The 18,161-nt window shown below is 51.1% G+C and overlaps 2 protein-coding genes across 3 annotated transcripts; one reads left to right on the top strand and one right to left on the bottom strand.

Moving 5' to 3' along the window:
• Positions 1-779: 779 nt before the first annotated feature.
• Positions 780-7,747, top strand: LOC120665611 (mannosylglycoprotein endo-beta-mannosidase-like). 2 transcript variants are annotated; one of them, XM_039945215.1, is made up of 11 exons: positions 780-1,181; positions 1,320-1,458; positions 2,147-2,370; positions 3,228-3,286; positions 3,653-3,701; positions 3,902-4,132; positions 4,711-4,880; positions 4,969-5,173; positions 5,534-6,202; positions 6,298-6,525; positions 6,600-7,710. In XM_039945215.1, exons 1-11 carry the CDS (start codon positions 1,155-1,157, stop codon positions 7,401-7,403), a joined length of 2,805 nt encoding a protein of 934 aa, XP_039801149.1. In that variant the 5' UTR covers positions 780-1,154; the 3' UTR covers positions 7,404-7,710. The 2 variants fall into 2 exon arrangements, with proteins under 2 accessions (XP_039801149.1, XP_039801148.1); XM_039945214.1 differs by having other exon boundaries at positions 812-1,181; positions 2,143-2,370; positions 6,600-7,747.
• Positions 7,748-8,527: 780 nt separating this feature from the next.
• LOC120665612 (xylan glycosyltransferase MUCI21-like) lies at positions 8,528-17,594 on the bottom strand. Its single transcript, XM_039945216.1, has 4 exons — positions 16,957-17,594; positions 16,702-16,827; positions 15,994-16,593; positions 8,528-9,669 (listed from the first exon to the last, which is right to left on the bottom strand). The coding sequence occupies exons 1-4, from the start codon at positions 17,189-17,191 to the stop codon at positions 8,984-8,986; spliced, it is 1,647 nt and encodes a 548-aa protein (XP_039801150.1). The 5' UTR covers positions 17,192-17,594; the 3' UTR covers positions 8,528-8,983.
• Between the last annotated feature and the right edge of the window lie 567 nt (positions 17,595-18,161).

Raw genomic sequence — 18,161 nt, 5'->3', positions numbered from 1 at the left:
TGTTGTTGTACCAGTAAAATAAAGAAGCTCCTCCCATCTGTTGTATCCATGGAAAAGAAAATCAATTCTCGGAGAACAATGCCAATGTTGTTAGGATGATAGTTGACACTAACTTTCTTTATACAGCTATAATCACCATTAATTTGAACTTACAATGCATTTCGCTATGTTTGCTTGGCTTATCAACCAACCAACCAACCAACAGTACTGTTCTCTCATACTAAATCAGCACCAGTCACCAGCTATCAGCCAGTCAGCAGTACTGTTCTCTCATAACAAATTAGCACCAGCCATCAGCCATAGTCAAACGAACACAGCGATTAAAATGGACTTTGTATATATATTTCTCAAGTGGGCCCTATGTGGAGTAAGAGGGAGTATATCTAGTGGGAAACACTTTCATTTATCTCCTCTCATTATTGTATAGATAGAGAAGGGCAAAACAAAGCATGAAGTTCCCTTTAGTAGATGTAATAAGTCATTTCTTCAAAAGAAAAAAAAATGTAACAAGTCGCTTGATTAAGCGCCGGTGATGAACACATGGCAGACGTTAAAAGTTTTTTCTTCTTCAGCTATACCTGTCTGATTGACATTATTTTCACATATCAAATCTGGCCGCGCTGAATCAGCTTGGTTTTCCTTGTTGGAAGTCAGGCTATCTCGCAATCACACTCTTGGTATGACGTGGCATGTCCACGCCGTCGTCTGCTATCCTATCCCTTTCGATCCGCCGTCCGAACGGCGTCGCCACCACCGCGGGGCCGCGCCGCGCACCCTCCTCCCCCGTGACGCCGAGGCCCCACCTGCTGCCCCCCGTTCCCGCAACCTCCAAAACGGAAAAGGAAAAAAAAAAACACTTGCGCCGGCGAGCGGGCGGCACGCAATCGGCGCGGCGGTCCTTCTCGCTTCAGAGCTCGCTCCCTCAACCTAACCTCATTTCGTCCCCAAGCCGAACCCCGAGAATCGGTTGGGGAATTCGAATTCTCGCACCTCGCCGCGCGCGCACGCGAGACCGCGGGGATGGCCGCGGCGGCCGTGGGGAAGAGGTTGCTCGACACGGGCTGGCTCGCCGCGCGCTCCACCGAGGTCGCGCTCACCGGCGTCCAGCTCACCACCACCCAGCCGCCGGCCGCCGACCCCGAACCCGCCGCGCCATGGATGAGCGCCGCCGTCCCCGGCACGTACGTGACTCCCTCCCTCCCTCTCAAGCTGTCGCGCCGGGGATCTGCGCTCCCGGCGAGTGAGTTTTGAACTGTTGCGAGCTCCGCGGTCGTCGCTCAACTGACATACTGTTGGGGATGCTTCGGGACATGGTGCAGCGTGCTGGGGACGCTGCTCAAGAACAAGCTGATCCCCGACCCCTTCTATGGGCTGAACAACCAGGCCATCGTCGACATCGCCGACGCCGGGAGGGAGTACTACACCTTCTGGTTCTTCACCACGTTCCAGTGTGCCCCGGTACGCAGAGATGTACCAGTTCTCCGAACATTTGTTGATCGTGTTGTCCTATAACCACGAATGTAGCATGATCCGACTGTCTGTCCCTAGTTGGAAAAGGAATTATTCCACACTGTTATTGTAGGCAATGCTTGATTCAGCACAGTCGTACTGTAGTGCTGGCTATGGCTTGGTGGCTGCTCCCTCGGCGAGCAGTTTAAGCTGTCTGCTTCTGTCTTCCTCTCGTTGCATTGCCTTGTAATCCATTCTCCATTTTGGAAGAATAACAGTCCTTAGAGTAGGGAAGACTATTGCATTATGCATTTAGGCAGAGTAGAGCACTCTAGTAACCTGGAATTACTTGATAAAATATGCTATTAGCTTACTTTAACGCAAACCAGACGCATGTAACCTAAGGATGCATGTTCAATTGATAAACTTTTTATTCACTTCTGCTCGTACAGAAGCCCCTTTTGAAATTGATACTGCACCGATGTTAGCAAAGCTGTTTGCCTTTTCCCTTGTCGAAACTATCAACTTTAATGATTGCTAAATACTGAGACTGCTCTTAATTGTGGTAACACATGATTTCTTGCCTTTTACGACGGGTAATTTTGTACACTTCAGCACATGTACTTGTTATGGTGCAATCTTTGTGCTAAACCACTTGACATATCAATATCTTCTTGTTACCTTTATCTTTAGTCAGGAAATCAGCACGTGACTTTAAATTTCCAAGGAATAAACTACTCAGCAGAAATGTACTTAAATGGGCACAAGGAGGTACTTCCAAAAGGAATGTTCCGAAGGCACAACATTGATATTACTGATATTCTTCATCCTGATGGTAACAATCTGCTTGCTGTCCTTGTTCATCCTCCTGATCACCCTGGCAGAATTCCTCCTCAGGGAGGCCAAGGTGGTGACCATGAGGTTAGTCTCATGCCTTCAGGTTAACTATGTAGCTCTATCCTCTTGCTCATGATTTGCAATATTGTGGAAAATGGAATATCTTGAATAAGATTTTGCATGGTCTATTTTCCCAAGTCGTTTCCTCATGGTGTTACAGTTCTGGATCTATGTAATTATACACGTAACTAATTCACCTTTCTTTTACTGTAATATTTTTTATCTGAGATGCTAGCTTCATCAAAGTGCTGAAAGCATAGGTGCAACACACAATGGCTTGCACATAACTAATTCACCTTGCTTGAATTGAAATATTTGTTATCTGAGATGCTAGCTTCATTAGAAGTGTTGAAAGCATAGGTGCAACACACTAGCTTTATCAGAAGTGCTGAAACTGAAAGCATTGGTGCAACACACAATGGCTTGCATATATCTATTTTCAGAGGTCATGTTCGGAATTATGATGATTGATGAGCAGTGGCACATCCACTGGGAGTTAGATCCTATTTAACCGATAAAATCAGAAGTTAGTCCAATTACAGGAGGCTCAGCTCTCCCTTTATTTTGATATTGACCCCCCCCCCCCCCTTCCCCCCGCACAGGCTGATGAGTTTGGGACATGCTCTGTGGTTTGCTTGTTGAGCTGTACAGGTTGCACTTGTGGAAAATGAATATTGCATTACCTGTTGGCAAGCCCTTCTCCCTTCTAGAAGTGAATTTTCATTATGATTCTCCTGCACAAGTGAATATCATGCTTTACCATTTGTGTATACTTGCGCTAATACCAAAATTTACTTTTATCACAACTACTCTTTTAAAGGAGTATTGTTGGTTAGAGGACTACTACTGCATGACTAAACATTTTAATGTGGTTGTTTCAGATTGGGAAAGATGTCGCTACACAATATGTTGAAGGATGGGATTGGATGTGCCCAATAAGGTAGTTGTCTATTTCCGTGTGGTAATGCTACATGCATGATTAGTTGATCTGTGGTCACCTAAAATGTACCATACATGTTTTTCAAAAGTTATTCCAATTGGTTTCAATGAAGGTCGGAAAGCTTATACTACTAAAGACTATTGCCAATATCTGATTTTGTTCTATGCTTCCAGTTTATCTTTGCCAAATAGGTAAAAAAATTGCTGCTAGCTTTAGTTTCTCCTGCACTTATGCTAACCGGTCATGATAGTCTTTTTACTGATTTTTGCAGCAGCAAGTTTTTCCTTCCCTGTTTTCGATGTGGTTCTTCTATTTGCAAAATTAACAATTTCTGATATTTCGCTCTCTTTTTTTTTGGAATCCTAGGGATCGAAACACAGGTATCTGGGATGAGGTATCAATTTCCATAACTGGGGTGAGTCCATGAATCCTTGATCCCTTTTATGTTATTATTTTATCATCCTTTTGTCATTGTAGTACCACCATGGACATACAAAGAGGATATGCAAAAGGAAGAAACAGCTCTACTTTAGACTTTTACATACTCCTTTTTTTTCTCTGCGAATATCTTTTAAATTAATTCAAGGACTTCAATTGGTTTTGTTTTCACTGTAGCCTGTGAATATAATGGACCCCCATCTGGTTTCAACTTTTCATGATGATTTTAAGAGGTCATACCTACACTGTACACTTCAGTTAGAGAACAAAAGTTCCTGGATTGCAGATTGTACCCTCAAAATACAGGTGTCAACTGAACTTGAAGGAAACATTTGCTTGGTGGAACACCTTCAAAGTTACGCAATAAGAATCCCTCCTCACTCAGATGTAGAGTACACCATTCCTCCTGTAAGTTAGTTTTCCTCGCTCAGATGCAGATGTACTGAGTCACTACTTGGTTACTTTTCTTACATTCATCATATACTCAGCCAGTTGATGTAATTGTTTCTTCTGTGTTGCCAAAATGATTTAATTGCCCGTCAGCTTGTAGCCACCACTTGATCCACAGTAAAAACATCAGAAACTACAAATGCAGCTACATCATTTATGCTTGTTGCCCCTCAGCAATGCACATTTACAGCACTACGACACCAGATTTTCAACATTGTTGTGTACTCTGTTAACTAAGAAACTCCCCTCTTCATTTCCTACATCTTAGTCTCTTAACCCTAAAATATCCAAATTAACTTAAACCATGGTTGCACAATTCTCATCTGTAAGAAGACAAAATAACCTAGGTGTAAGAATAATTTTGTCTTCAATTACTTTCAGTAATTTACCTCCTATTAGGAGGCCTTCTTAAAACATCCTCAACTTGCAAGGTGTTCACTTTACTACATAAACATTTTTCTCTATTCAAACCCTTTTCAAAGTCTCAAATATTCAAGCTACTTGACATTGTTATATATGAATGTGAACATTTGTAGTTATTCTTTTATAAGCCAAACCTATGGTGGCCAAATGGCATGGGAAAGCAATCCCTATACAACGTCGAGATTAATGTGGATGTCAAAGGATTCGGAGAGTCTGATTCCTGGAGCCATTATTTTGGATTCCGCAAGATCGAGAGTACAATTGATGATTCTACTGGTGGGAGGTAATTACTTTTTAATGGAATGCCCAAGATGTTTATTAAATATTTGACCTTTTGAAAACATGCTGATGCAAATGTAGATCATCTTCAGGATCTTCAAGGTAAATGGTGAACCTATTTTTATCCGAGGAGGGAACTGGATATTGTCAGATGGTCTTCTTCGGTTAACAAAGAAACGATATATGACTGACATCAAGTTCCACGCTGACATGAACTTCAATATGCTTCGCTGTTGGGGTGGCGGATTAGCAGAGAGGCCTGATTTTTATCATTTTTGCGATGTCTATGGCCTGATGGTAAGCTTGAGTTTATCAACCTGTAAATTGGTTGTCATGTTTTTCTTATCCAAATTATGAGTTTTGGGTGGTGATGAAAATGAAAAAAAATATCAAAAAATGTCAAGCAATTTTTTTATGGGAAATGTCAAGCAATTGTTACCTTTGGATTCTGTAAAATATCGGTAACTAGCTGGTTCCTGGGATTTTCTTTGCCTGTCAAGGTATCAGGTAAACCTGATGAGTTTAGTCAAGGTATTAGGTAAACCTGATGACTTTAGTGCTGGGTCAACAACTCCACATCATGGTTGAATTCTTGATTCACCCTAGTTTGCTACCATGTCTGCAAGGTTGTTTACGGGATGAATCCATTTTATACAGGTTTGGCAGGAATTTTGGATAACTGGAGATGTCGATGGCCGAGGAATTCCCGTGTCAAACCCTAATGGCCCTTTGGACCATGATCTCTTTCTTCTATGTGCTAGAGATACTGTCAAATTACTCAGGAATCATGCTAGTCTAGCTTTATGGGTTGGTGGTAATGAGCAGGTCCCACCAGTCGACATCAACAAAGCACTGAAGAGTGATTTGAAGCTACATCCTATGTTTGCAAGTAGCCAGGCATCAGACAGTCAAGAAAAACATTTATCAGAAGAATCAACTGACCCTAGTAAATACCTTGATGGTACTCGTGTATATGTCCAAGGATCAATGTGGGATGGTTTTGCCAATGGGAAAGGCGGCTTCACTGATGGTCCATATGAGATTCAGTATCCAGAGAGCTTTTTCAAGGACAGCTTCTACAAATATGGGTTCAACCCTGAAGTTGGATCTGTGGGAGTTCCAGTTGCAGAGACAATTAGGGCCACAATGCCTCCAGAAGGATGGAGTATTCCAATTTTTAAGAAAAGAATCGACGGGTACATTGAAGAAGTACCAAATCCAATATGGGGCTACCACAAGTTCATTCCCTACTCAAAACCTGGGAAGGTCCATGATCAGATTGAACTTTATGGACACCCGAAAGACCTGGATGATTTCTGTGCAAAGGTAGTTTAGTACCATAACCTTTCATCTTTAGGATCTTTATGGTTCAGCATCTGTAGCATTGTAGTTTTGTCTCTAATGGTGCCTTCAACTTCCAGGCACAATTGGTCAACTACACTCAGTACAGAGCGCTTCTGGAAGGATGGACTTCCTTCATGTGGACAAAGTTTACAGGTGTTCTGATTTGGAAGACACAGAATCCATGGACTGGACTAAGAGGGCAGTTCTATGATCATCTCCAAGACCAAACTGCTGGGTTTTATGGTTGCCGTTGTGCTGCTGAACCTATTCATGTCCAACTGAATTTGGCCAGCTACTTTATAGAGGTATATTCTACTACTTGTAAGGTTTTCTCCAAGTTGGACTTCCTAGAAATTAATCCATGAAAGTGATTCTGTAGGTGGTAAACACTACAGCTGATGAACTCGCAGATGTGGCTGTTGAAATTTCAGTATGGGATCTGGATGGTACATCCCCCTATTACAAAGTTACCGAGAAAATAGTTATACCACCAAAGAAAGTGAAGCAGATCATGGAGATGAAATACCCGAAGATGAAGGATGCCAAGCCTGTGTATTTTCTGTTACTCAAACTTTTCAGGCTTTCAGACAATGGAATACTCTCCAGAAACTTCTACTGGTTGCATCTTCCCGGGAAAGACTACAAGTTGTTAGAGCAGTACCAGCAGAAAAGGATTCCACTACAAATTTATTCCGAGATTTCGGTCTCAGGCACCAAGCACCAAGTAAGAATGATAGTAGAGAACAAGTCGACGAAGCCAGTAGCAGAAAGCATACACCCAGCATCAGCAACAAATGATCAAGGTGATGTAAGTGGTTCCCACAACACTGGCAAAGAAACTACTCGGGAGGGAAATGAAAGTGGCGGCCTGTGGAGCAAAATACGCAGCGGCCTCGGCGTCCTGAGATCAAGTGACAACCTAAGAACACTCGAGGTGAAGGGGACCGATTCGGGCATCGCATTCTTCCTCCATTTCTCGGTGCACACTTCTGGATCGTCCACAACCATGGAGAAATACAACGACACAAGGATCCTCCCCGTCCACTACTCGGACAACTACTTCTCGCTGACGCCGGGGGAGAAGACCTCCATTGACATCTCGTTCGAGGCTGCCCCGGGGTCCGGTCCCAGGGTCGTTCTCAGGGGCTGGAACCATCATCTGGACCATACCGTGATGATCTGAGACGGATCTGTTCTGTTGGGGGTGTGATCATGAGCAAAGATCCGTGAAAGATCCGTGTAAAATAAGTGCCTGCCGAATAAAGCGCCGACACAAGATCGTGCCTGTGAACTGCTGCGGTAACAGTTGTAATTTGAGGTTCCTATGTATTTGATGGTGCCGGTGGCATCTCAAGCATGACAAGACCATGGCGGCCTAGCCTGTGAACGGGTTCAGCTAGTGTTGTTGGGGTAGAGCCGTCGAGGGGGACCTCAAGGACTGTGTCGTTACTACATAATAACATCTATGTACTTAATGTGCCCTGGGGTTATTATCGTCATAAAGAATAGTACTACTAGTCTATACTACTATGGAGCACCAGCTGGAGAAGGAGGTGCCTGAGGATCGCGTCGTCAAAACGTGTGACTTGCTCCGTAATTGTACTAGCTTGGTGTCCAAGCACCAACGGTTGCAAGTTGCAACAAGCTTAATTGTCCATGATTAAACAGGATGGAGAATGGAACTGATGGAGATGTAACAGCGGCGAATTCCGCCCTCTGCTGTCCTGACGGCCTGATGAGCATCATCATCTGCCTCACGGTTACGACAGCACGACACTCACGAGTCACCACCGACGCGGCGACGCCACCGTACGGAGACACCAGCATCCCAGGCAGGCCCGACCTGCGGCTGCGGGTGCCAACGGTAGTATGGCTGTCCGGTCAAATCCTCCCGTCGTCCCCAGCTCGGCCTAACTCACTCCTCGCCACTGGCTCCTTTTCACTTTCAACCGTTGCCGTGAACCGTGAACGCGGTGAGCACGTGGCGCCAGTGCCATGCCTCCCCGGCTTTCCCGTCGACAGCATGGCTGCCGCGTGTGCCGTTGGAGAGACAGCTCACGTCTGCGCTGTGGATAAGTGAGGTGGGGTGAGCTGGTGACAGCCTCGGTGTTCACGACGGTAAAAAGACACAAGTGGACAAATTTAAAAGTTGTGAATGGACCTCTCTTGTCCTCTTTTCCTATCTCTTTTGGCATCAAAAGGATCCACGAGGGCTGCAATGTGTAGTTTCGTGCTTCCTTTTTCTGATTCGTGTCTCCACGCTGGATGTGAGATGGCACTATACGGCCGGTAAAAGGTCTGGATTTTTTTTGATAAAAAAAGTCTGGATTTCTATTGCTCTTTGTTACAGAATGTAGTTTCTTGTACATCATCTGGACACCTAAAGAATGAGAAGAAAATGAAACAAAAAAGGGCAAAGGGAAAAGAAATAAGAAGAGCTGAAACTCCTATGACCTACTACACTGTGAAGAAGAAGCCGTCTCATGAGGTAGAGCCCACCCCTACCATAAATTATTCCTCCACTCCTCATCTCTAACAACACCACGACGAACTCAACGAATGCACTGTGCACGGAGGCGGTTGATCCCTACCAATGTCGCTCGGCCAAGAACCAACCCAATCATATTTACAGGATCTCATCTCACCTCCTCCTTATCCCGCCTCCCCTCTCCCCCAACCAAAAAGAAAATAAAAAAACACAAAGAAATTGACAAAGTGTGACTAAGTAATTAACACCTAACGAAGCTCATCAGTTAGCATCTTCTACCTCAGTGCCGCGGCGGCGCCGGCGGCCTTGGCGCACGCCGTGGTGTTCTTGAGGTGCGTCCGCGCGGCCTTGAGCAGCTCGCCGAACCGCTTGATGTTGACGGTGACGTTCTGGCGGTCCATGTACACCTTCTTCATCTCCCACCAGCCGCGGCTGCTGATCACGGAGGGGTCCCGCACCACGGTGCTGTTGAGCCCGTACTCGGCGGCCAGCGAGCTCTCCTCCGGAGCCACCTTGTACTCGAGGTACTCCAGCCCGAGCTGCTGCGCGGGCTTGCCGTAGAAGGCGTCGGCGGCCCAGTCGAGGCCCACGGGCACGATCTGGAGCAGCACGGACCCCGGGCGCATGAACAGGAAGTGGGTCACCGCCGCGCCGTGCACGGCCACCATGGCGTCGGCCGAGGCCAGCGCGGCATGGATGGCGGGTAGCGGGGTCTGCCGCCGCAGGTTCATCACGTGCGGCGCGAACCCGGCCCGGCGGCAGGCCGTCACGACGTGCGGGAGGTTGAGCAGCACGCGGTTTTGCTTGCGGATGAAGATGAGCAGCTTCGGCTTGGCCGGGCGAGGGCACGGCCGGGACGGCGGCGCCAGGGGGAGCGGCACCGGCGGCGACGCCGACGCCGAGGACGACGCCCGGCTGTAGCCCTGGTGCAGGAGCGCCTGGAAATCCTTGATGCTCTTGCCTGCGCGTACCATCAGCAGCATTTCGCGTTAGGTTAACAGCAAAACTGTGCGGTACGTCGAATCAATGAAGTCGAGTGTTAATCCAAAGAAAATGCAAGTTAGTAATTCGCAATTTTCTGTTCGAAAGTTCACAGCTTTCATAAATTCCCAGTTCGGAGTCACGGCCGTTGCGGATCTGAACCGAACGACAACGACGCGCGCACCCTTCCCAAGTTGTGTTCGTACCCCCCCCCCCCCCCCCCCCCCCCCCGCGCAAGCGGCGACGCAATCTAACACGAACCATCACCGGCGCATAGCCGGCCGGCCGTTTGCCCGTTTCGGACGAGCCGTGCTCCGCGACGGCATGGCACACATCCAGAGATCCTACCTACCACTAGTTCTGCCGCAGCCGAGGCGCCGACGACCGTCATGCCTAGATCATCCTACTTGGAGCCCGGGACATGGGATCTCCAAAAGGGCATGCAGGTTCGCTTCAGCGTGACGCAAAGCGACTCGCCTGATTGCCGGATCGCTCCCAACCACCACCAAGCCAGGAGGAGCCACCAGAGCGGCACTAATTGGCACCAGACTCCGCCGCACGAGCAGCGGCCGGCCGATCGGGCCGGAACCCGTCGCGTCCCCCCTCCCCCGGCCGCGCGCGGATCATCATCAATCGCCTCGCCTCACTCACCACCGGTCCACAGCACCGCCCGGCGCGGTCAGATCAGCGAGGAGCAACAAAAAAAAAACGCGTTCCTCGTCGTCCGTGCGCGCTGGTACTTTCGAGGACCAATGCCGACGACGGACAGCTAAGCTCCGCGCTGCCGAGGCCCCCTTCGCCTTTGCGTGTCCTGCTCGGCTCCGGCACGGCGGGAGGCCACGCGGTGCGTGAGCCCGGGGCCGGCCTCCGCGACGAACGGGCACGGCGCCGGCGCACTCCCATCCTGGGCGCACGGTGCGCGGATCCGGAAACCGGGTGTGCGCCCACGGAGTCCCGGGGTTGGGCTGGATCCATCCGTCCGTCCAGCAACTCGGACGCGGCGGGCCCGCGCTTCTAGCTCTAACATGCCACTATTGCCACCAACCAATGAACTAGTAGGAAGCAACGCGAGACTAGATTTGATCCTGATTGGTCCGGTGGTTTCATAAAGGTCCCAAACGAGGGCCCGTCCGAACGTACGTGATGGTTTCAAAACAGGGGCTTCCAACAGGGAGACGAGCAAGGAGGACAGGGGGTTGTTAATAGTAGGAACCATCTGATATATAAGATGATAAACAGATGAGCCGAATTTTGTCTTCGTGCCAAAACCAAAACAGATGATAAACAGGGTGGGCGGGACTTTTTCCCAAGCGGGGCAGTGACTCTGCCAGCATTCAGCAACAATCGATGATTCCAAGGTTCCAGTAATATGATCGCCCAAAGTCAGCGCTAGGTTTCCCCCGAGACCATGTCGGTGATCAGACTAAGTCAGCCAAATGATGTTTCCGCCCCGTCCGTACTCATTTCTTGTTCAGCAATGTACGCAAATATTATCACCCACATCTTACAGATTCGGCAGAGTACGTTTACTAGAGTTTGATCATATTGTCCTTTCTATGATTCCTAGGGCGACATTTCGATCTAGAGCGACATGATGCAACATTAGCAGGACTACTAAGATGCAAGAGAGAGGATATCTAGGGTTTGATCATATTATACTTTCTATTATACGTTGCAAAAGCTGCCTCGTATTATTGGTTAGCTCAACGCTGTGGTCCGCCCACCGACACACTGGCTGTAACTGAAGAAGTGTGCTTTGAGAGTTTGGGGCCATTATTACTCTATCAGCCGCTCGCCTCTCTCATTTCCTTCTTGACCTCTTTTACACTTTTGGGGAGGGCACTTTTTTGCTTTGCAGAGTGTTTTTCGGTAGTTTGGTGGCCTTTTCTGTGGCAATCACGAGTTCCCAGCCTCTTTCATTGCGAAAGAGATCTAGGATTTGGTCAATCTGGGGTGTTTGCTTTATTCTGGGCTAACTGTTAATAAGACCGCGTCATTCTCTTCTTTAACCCACGGATCCCATAGGCTAACTTTGTCAATTCAACTCCATCTCTGTTAACACAAGCACGTGCTGTGTTTCTGCTACTTGTACATTTTGTGTTTCTGCTACTTGTACATTTTGTTTCTTTATCAGTGTTGTCCTAGGCTAGCTATCAAACACTTCACTTATTACTAAACGTGAGTAAGCAAGTGCATTCATTCATGACAAACACTACGCTTTCACTCCGAAAGCAGCAAGCAGAGGAGTGCTAATAATAACTAAACCCAGCTGAGCAGCACGTTACGCAGCATGTCACTCTCTCACCAGCTCGGTCCGTCTCGCTGTAGTAGTACGTCCAGAAACAGAACTCACGTATCGTTCCACTTCCAGACATGGTACCCTTTCTTCTAGCGCTAGTACTAGTAACTTTCAGGGTGTCGGTCACCCCCACAGCTCAGTGACCGACTCCTAACAAAAAGGGCCTATCAGGCATGCGTCACTGCACGAGAAGGATACTGTAGCCTCAGCTAAAGCACCCCGGCCGGGCGTCACCCATCCCCGTGGAGAAGGTGAGGAAGGATGACGGCTCGCAAAAGCCGCTGCGTGCTGGTCTTGCTAAGTAGCCGTCTCTGTCCCCCTCTGCATTTGTTGTTTTTCCAGCCTGCATCCAAGTCGATCGCATGGTCCCAGGAAAAGTTTGGTCACCCTCCCTGGCCGCCCACGCCCGCACGCATCGCGCCATCGCCACAGGTGCCTGTCAAGACTAAAGATTTCTCTTCCATTCCATTCCCCGGCGCCCGCTCGCCTGACAGTAATGTGGCACCAACCATAATGCAATGCTGCCAGTGTCCATCCATAATGCAATCCCGAGCATCCACCACGCACACTCATCAGCAGGCGGAAGCAAGTGCACTGGCACGACTAGGACGGGGCGATCCTTAGCGCTTCATCAGCGAGCGAGAGGCCGCACCAGAGCTGCCCCAGCTACCCGAGTCCCGAGTCCTTACATGTCCTAGTCGAGCTCCGGGCACGTACACCTATCATCTTATCACCTCATGGAATGGAAGGCTTGAACTTGATTTCTGAGGAGGACCCAGCGTTTCGGCACGTATCTCCTACAGATTCTCCCGCGGCTACACACAGCGCCGGGAGTGGACAAAGCTTGGTGTCTCGCTACATGGTGTCGTCCCCTCCGGCTCCTCTCCAATGGTTTAGATGCTCGAGTCCACCAATTCATTCAGACACAAATCCAAAGTTGATCACGACTACTTAGAGCCGTTGCGCTTTGGAAGAAAGGACAGGCAGCCACATCGCCAGCGGCCACTCATGCTCGCTAGCTATTCCGGCAATGTACTAGGCAACACTAATGTTCCGACCATTCCGTGTAGGTGGTACGCACGACGCTGTACAGCACCGTGCCGTCACGACAGGATGTCGGCATGAGGGATTAGAAAACAGTTCTGGTCACAACCAGCGAGCTCCAGATGGTGATAACTGATAACGAAGGTAAAAAAGGACATAGAGGCGGCCATCGATGTACGGGGCGGCGGCGCTGATGCTTCGTGCAGCTACAGCTAGCTTCTACTTCACCAGAAAAAGGGACAGGCACGAACTGCTGGGGCGCTAGAACCGGACAGCTACCTAAAGAAGGCAAGGGCATAGCATGGGGCCGTAAAAACTACTCTAAACAAAAAAAAATCTCACACGGATCACGAACGCCCCCATGTTGCCGTATTTTAAATGCCATCGAAATTTTCGCCAATCCTTTGAATGCCACTAAATGCCATTGAAATTTTCGCCAATCCATTGAAGAGATTTTTTTATATCTATGACATGTGGGGTCAATAACAATCAAGGGATTAACTAAAATTTTAATGGCATTGAAGGAATTGGCACTATTTTAGGAGCAACACCCGTGTTCGGCTGGTCTCCAGCCCTCCAGCCCTACAGTATTTCTCTCTCACACTACTCCAGCTCCAGCCTCCAGCCACCAGCTAGGTAATAGTATTTTTCTCAAACACCACTCCAGCTCCAGTCTACCGAACACAGTGATTTTCCGCAATGCGGAGGTACAGCTTGCCCCCGACATGTAGCCCCCGGTAGGACGGTTCTTTCGCACAGGCAAGGCAAGGCGGGGCCTCAAGACAGCCCTACAGCCCGCGGTCCGGTCGATTTCAAAACAAATTCGACGCACATGCCGCGGCTCGCCTCGCCCCTGACCCAGAGCTCGCTGCCGCCACGCCATTAGCCTATTGTTAATTGTTATATATACATACACCAAGCGCTGCAGCCTGCGAGGGTAACGTGCTGCAATGGCGCGCGTGCCTAGCCGTGTCGGGGCACCAGTAGTTTACCGCTCCTGGCGAAGCATCATTCTCCGAGATGAGATCCGGCGCCGCAGCGGCTGCATCGGCGTGCGTCTCGTTTATTGCTCCGACCGCCGGTACAACGGGGGCTTAATGGGGCCATAAATGGATGCGAACGCCTTGTAATAACTCGGGTCGGTCAGAGCAAATTGGACTGTGTCCGCCACCGGCTGGGGCTTGTTCGTGAGAGCTCTGGGCGGGCGCGCGAGGAGGCGGCCGGTAGCCCGGTACACTTTCGCGAGCGCCCCTAGCATAATCCTTCGTACGAAACCCATTAACTAGTCGATGCGCAAACCTGACCTAAATAAAGTTCGTGGATCCGTTACTAAAATCCCCTGCGGTTCCACCGAGTTAGTGCGGGCAGTTTCAAAAATCCAAAGGCAGTCCGGATCACGGTTGTTATCCTCATCGTTAAGTTACTGGTGGAGCACTAGGAGGAGAAAGGTTGTTGTTAAGGCCAATTTCAATGGAAGTGTTATAAAAGTGTCATGGACATTAAATTTGCTAATATGTACTAATTGTATGAGGAAAGATGAAAAAGAAGTGTCATGAAATGTGAGAGTGTCATCACCATAACACTCAACTGGCACAGTTTTCAAGTTTTCAATCTTGACAACTATATCGATCATACTTCCACTGAGATTTGCCTAATGCTACTACAGCTCTTCGAGTGGTGGCGCACGACGCGCGGCCGTGCTCTTCCGTTGCGCCGCCCCTTACCGGCGACTAGTGCCCCGGTGGCGCCGAGTCCACGCACGAAAACGCCGACTCCTGCGCGCTGCCCGGGAGTGGCTCGTCCGTTCTCCGTTGGATCCGGCGGCCACGATGGGGGCGTCGGCGTCGGCATGGACCCTCCTCTCGCCTGTGCGGAGCGCGCCCTCCCCTCCCGCCCGCTATGGCTTTTCCGCACTGCCGCTTTTGCGAAAGCCGCCCTTTCGCAATGATCCCCGCCATTATCCCGCGCTCATGATCGGCCGCCGCAAGATTCCCGCGCGACCCACCGCATCGTGCTTCGCCTCTCCTCCCGTTCCCTGCTCCTTTTCCTCCTCACCCGACGATGCCCTTTTCGCCGTGCCGCAAATGCTCCTCCCCTCCTCTCTCGTCTCTGTTGCGGTTGGCCTGGCCCTGGCCCCATGCCGCCCGTTAGTTGAGACTTAAGAAGACAACAGAAGGAGGGTGCCGAACTCGCGGGGCCAGAAACGTGCGCCGGGCATGGGGTGCGAGCGCGACGGGAGGGGCAGGCAGCCCGACCGGTGCCGTACGCGACGCGCCCGTGCGGGGCGCGCCGCGCTGACGGAACGCCGGCCCGGGGCCGTCGCCATCGCTTGCGAAGGATTGAAGGAACAGCACAGGCCGCAGGGCGAGAGCAGAAAGGCAAGGTGACGGATCGCGTGCAGCGGGAGAAGAAGAGGTGGCCGCCCGGTCTGGTGATGACCATTGCAGCAGCGGAGGAGTTTGGGCAGGACGGGAGGGAGCGCCGGATGCGTCAGCGGCAATCTACCGTCCCCCTCTAACCACCCTATAACGAACTGGTCGTTCCGCCGCTCCAACCACTGCTCCACTGCCGAACGAGGAGAGGAAGGAATGATTAGGACATGGCGCGCTAATTGGGGAAGGAGGGGTGGCTAAGCACGGCGCCTCGAGGTGTAGGGGCAAATGATTTCCCCTCCCCGACCGGCGTTATTAGCCGGCACGGATCTCAACCGAGGCGCGCGGATTTTCACACGCCTTTTTGCCGCTCCCCCCTTCTTCACCTGCAAGCTAAGCAGCGCTGACCGGTGATCAGCCGGTGGATCTCGGAATCCTCCTAACGAGAATTAACTAACAAAAATTGACATCGCAACTCGGAGAATGCGATGCGATCAGCAGCTGATGTGATGTGAAAATGGGTGGATCGAATTGCAATTTGCAAGAGGAAATGGGGAGCAATTGGGGAGGGGGGGGGGGGGTGGCGTACCGTTGGGCATGAGCTTGGGGTCGACGACGAGCTCGCCGTGGATGCGGAGGCCGACGATCATCTCGTCGAAGCAGTGGACGCGGCGGTCGTTACGGAAGTCCACCACCTTGTAGTTGGTGAGCCGCTCCAGGACGGCGCCGTAGCGGCCCAGCCACCAGTAGTGGTACTCGAGCACCACGAACACGACCTCGCCGGCGAACCGCTGCGCCGTGATGAAGAGCGGGATCAGCCCGTCGCTGAACTCGTGGTACACGTTCCCCGTGTACCCGCCCGTCGAGAACACCACCGCGGGCACGCCGCGCGGGTGCCGCACGTCGCACCGCCGCCGCAGGGTGCCGCCGTCCCCCGCGCTGGCGCTCGCGTTGTAGGCGCCGGCCACGGGCAGGATGGTCACCTCGTCGATGGTGCTCATGATGCCGCCCTCGAACTTGCGCGTGTACGGCCGGACCTTCTCCGGGGAGCTCCCGCGGGGCGCCTTGTACAGGAGCACCGACGAGGTGGACGGGTCCGTGCGCACGTCGCCGCGGAGGTAGCACACGTCGCTCCGGTAGTGGCTCCGGTCGCAGCACAGCACGCCCTCCTCGCCATACCCCGCCTCACCTGTTGCAGCAATTCGATTCGATTGGGATTCCATTCCATTGAAGCAGAAGCGAGCGAGCACCTCGAGCTGTAGCAGATAGCAAGCTGATCCCCAACCGGGCGACTCACCGTTGATGAAGGCGGAGCAGGGGAGGGAGGCGACGGACCGCGTCTCCTCGCGGGCCTCGAGGCTGTTCTGGTTCGACGGCAGGTGGGTCTTGAGCGCCTCCAGGTCCTCCCGCCGCTCCACGCGCTCTGCAGAGGACCGGGTCGCCATTTCAGTGCGCGCAGACAGAAGAAGGACGGGGGGAGAGAAGGGAGCAATCCAGCAACCCACGGCGGCGAGAGCAGGGAGGATTCGGGTCGGGAGACCCCCGGGGTTACCTGAATCGGCGGTGGTGACGACGAAGGAGGAGCTGGGGATGCGGAGCACGGTGACGACGCTGTAGACGGTGAGCACGAGCAGGGGCACGAGGCGGCAGGCGTACCGGCTCCTCCCGCCGCCGCCGCCGGGCTTCCTGTGCGGCGGGGACGGCGGCGGGGACCTCCGGATCCACCACGAGCAGCAGGAGGGGGCGGAGGGCTTGCTGGGCTTGTGATGCTGCGGCAGCTGCATCATCCTCCGCGCTCTCGCTCTCGCTCCCCCGGCTCCCTGGCTCCTCCTCCCTCCCTACCTCTCACCGCCGCATGCTACGCCGCCGCCGCCGCGGTGCTCTCCTTGCTCGTTTTCCTCGCTGGCACGCCGGGGCGCGCTGAGGCTAAAACAGCTGACCTCACACCCACACACCCCACGGGTCGAATCGGGCGCGGGCTATATACTACGCACGCAGCTGGTGGGATAGAATGGCGGGGAGGTGGTGGCGAAGTGGAGGCTGGGGGTGATGCTAGCAGCTTCTCGCGATCATATTCATGGGGGTGGAGTCGGGGAGGGGAAGAGGTGGGGGCGGTGGAGGTGGAGGAAATGAAGAAGAAGAATACAGAACACGGGGCGGCTCACAAGTCACAACTCACATGGAGGACAAGGGGAAACAGGGTGTTTTTTGATGACGTTGATTATAGGGTGCGCCCTCGGGTGCTAATTGGACTTCCCTTCGCCTTCCTTCCCGCCGCTGTCTGCAGCTAATCCGTGCGGCTCCCACCGGTCAAAACCATATGGTCTGAGAAATTGGGTTGCCCACACTCACACCGGGCCGAGTGGGCTTAGGTCTGGGGCTGAGAAAGTCCAACCCACAATACCAGATTTTTTTAAAAAAAATAAAGAAAATAGACTAAAGCCTGAAAAGGAGCCCACAAGTTAGCATTTCATTATTCAAATATTGGTAAGTTTTTTTATAGAAATATTTTAAGGAAAACCCCTAAAGCTTAATTAGTTGCGGCACCCAGGATTTGAACCCTGGGCGGGAGCACTCTGACCAGTGGCCTTTGCCGCTGCACCGTGAGCCCCTTCGCAAATATTGGTAAGTTTTTATTGTTCAAATTTCTTTTATCCCCTATTCTAAATTATGAAAAGATTTCATGCCTATTTCCCCAGTTGGACCACTTCAACATGACCAAACAATATTGACATCCATTCCATGATCATGTTTTCC

The sequence above is a fragment of the Panicum virgatum genome, chromosome 3N (assembly GCF_016808335.1).
Source record: "Panicum virgatum strain AP13 chromosome 3N, P.virgatum_v5, whole genome shotgun sequence".
Taxonomy (NCBI): Eukaryota; Viridiplantae; Streptophyta; class Magnoliopsida; order Poales; family Poaceae; genus Panicum; species Panicum virgatum.
This window is presented reverse-complemented; position numbering and strand designations above follow the sequence as displayed.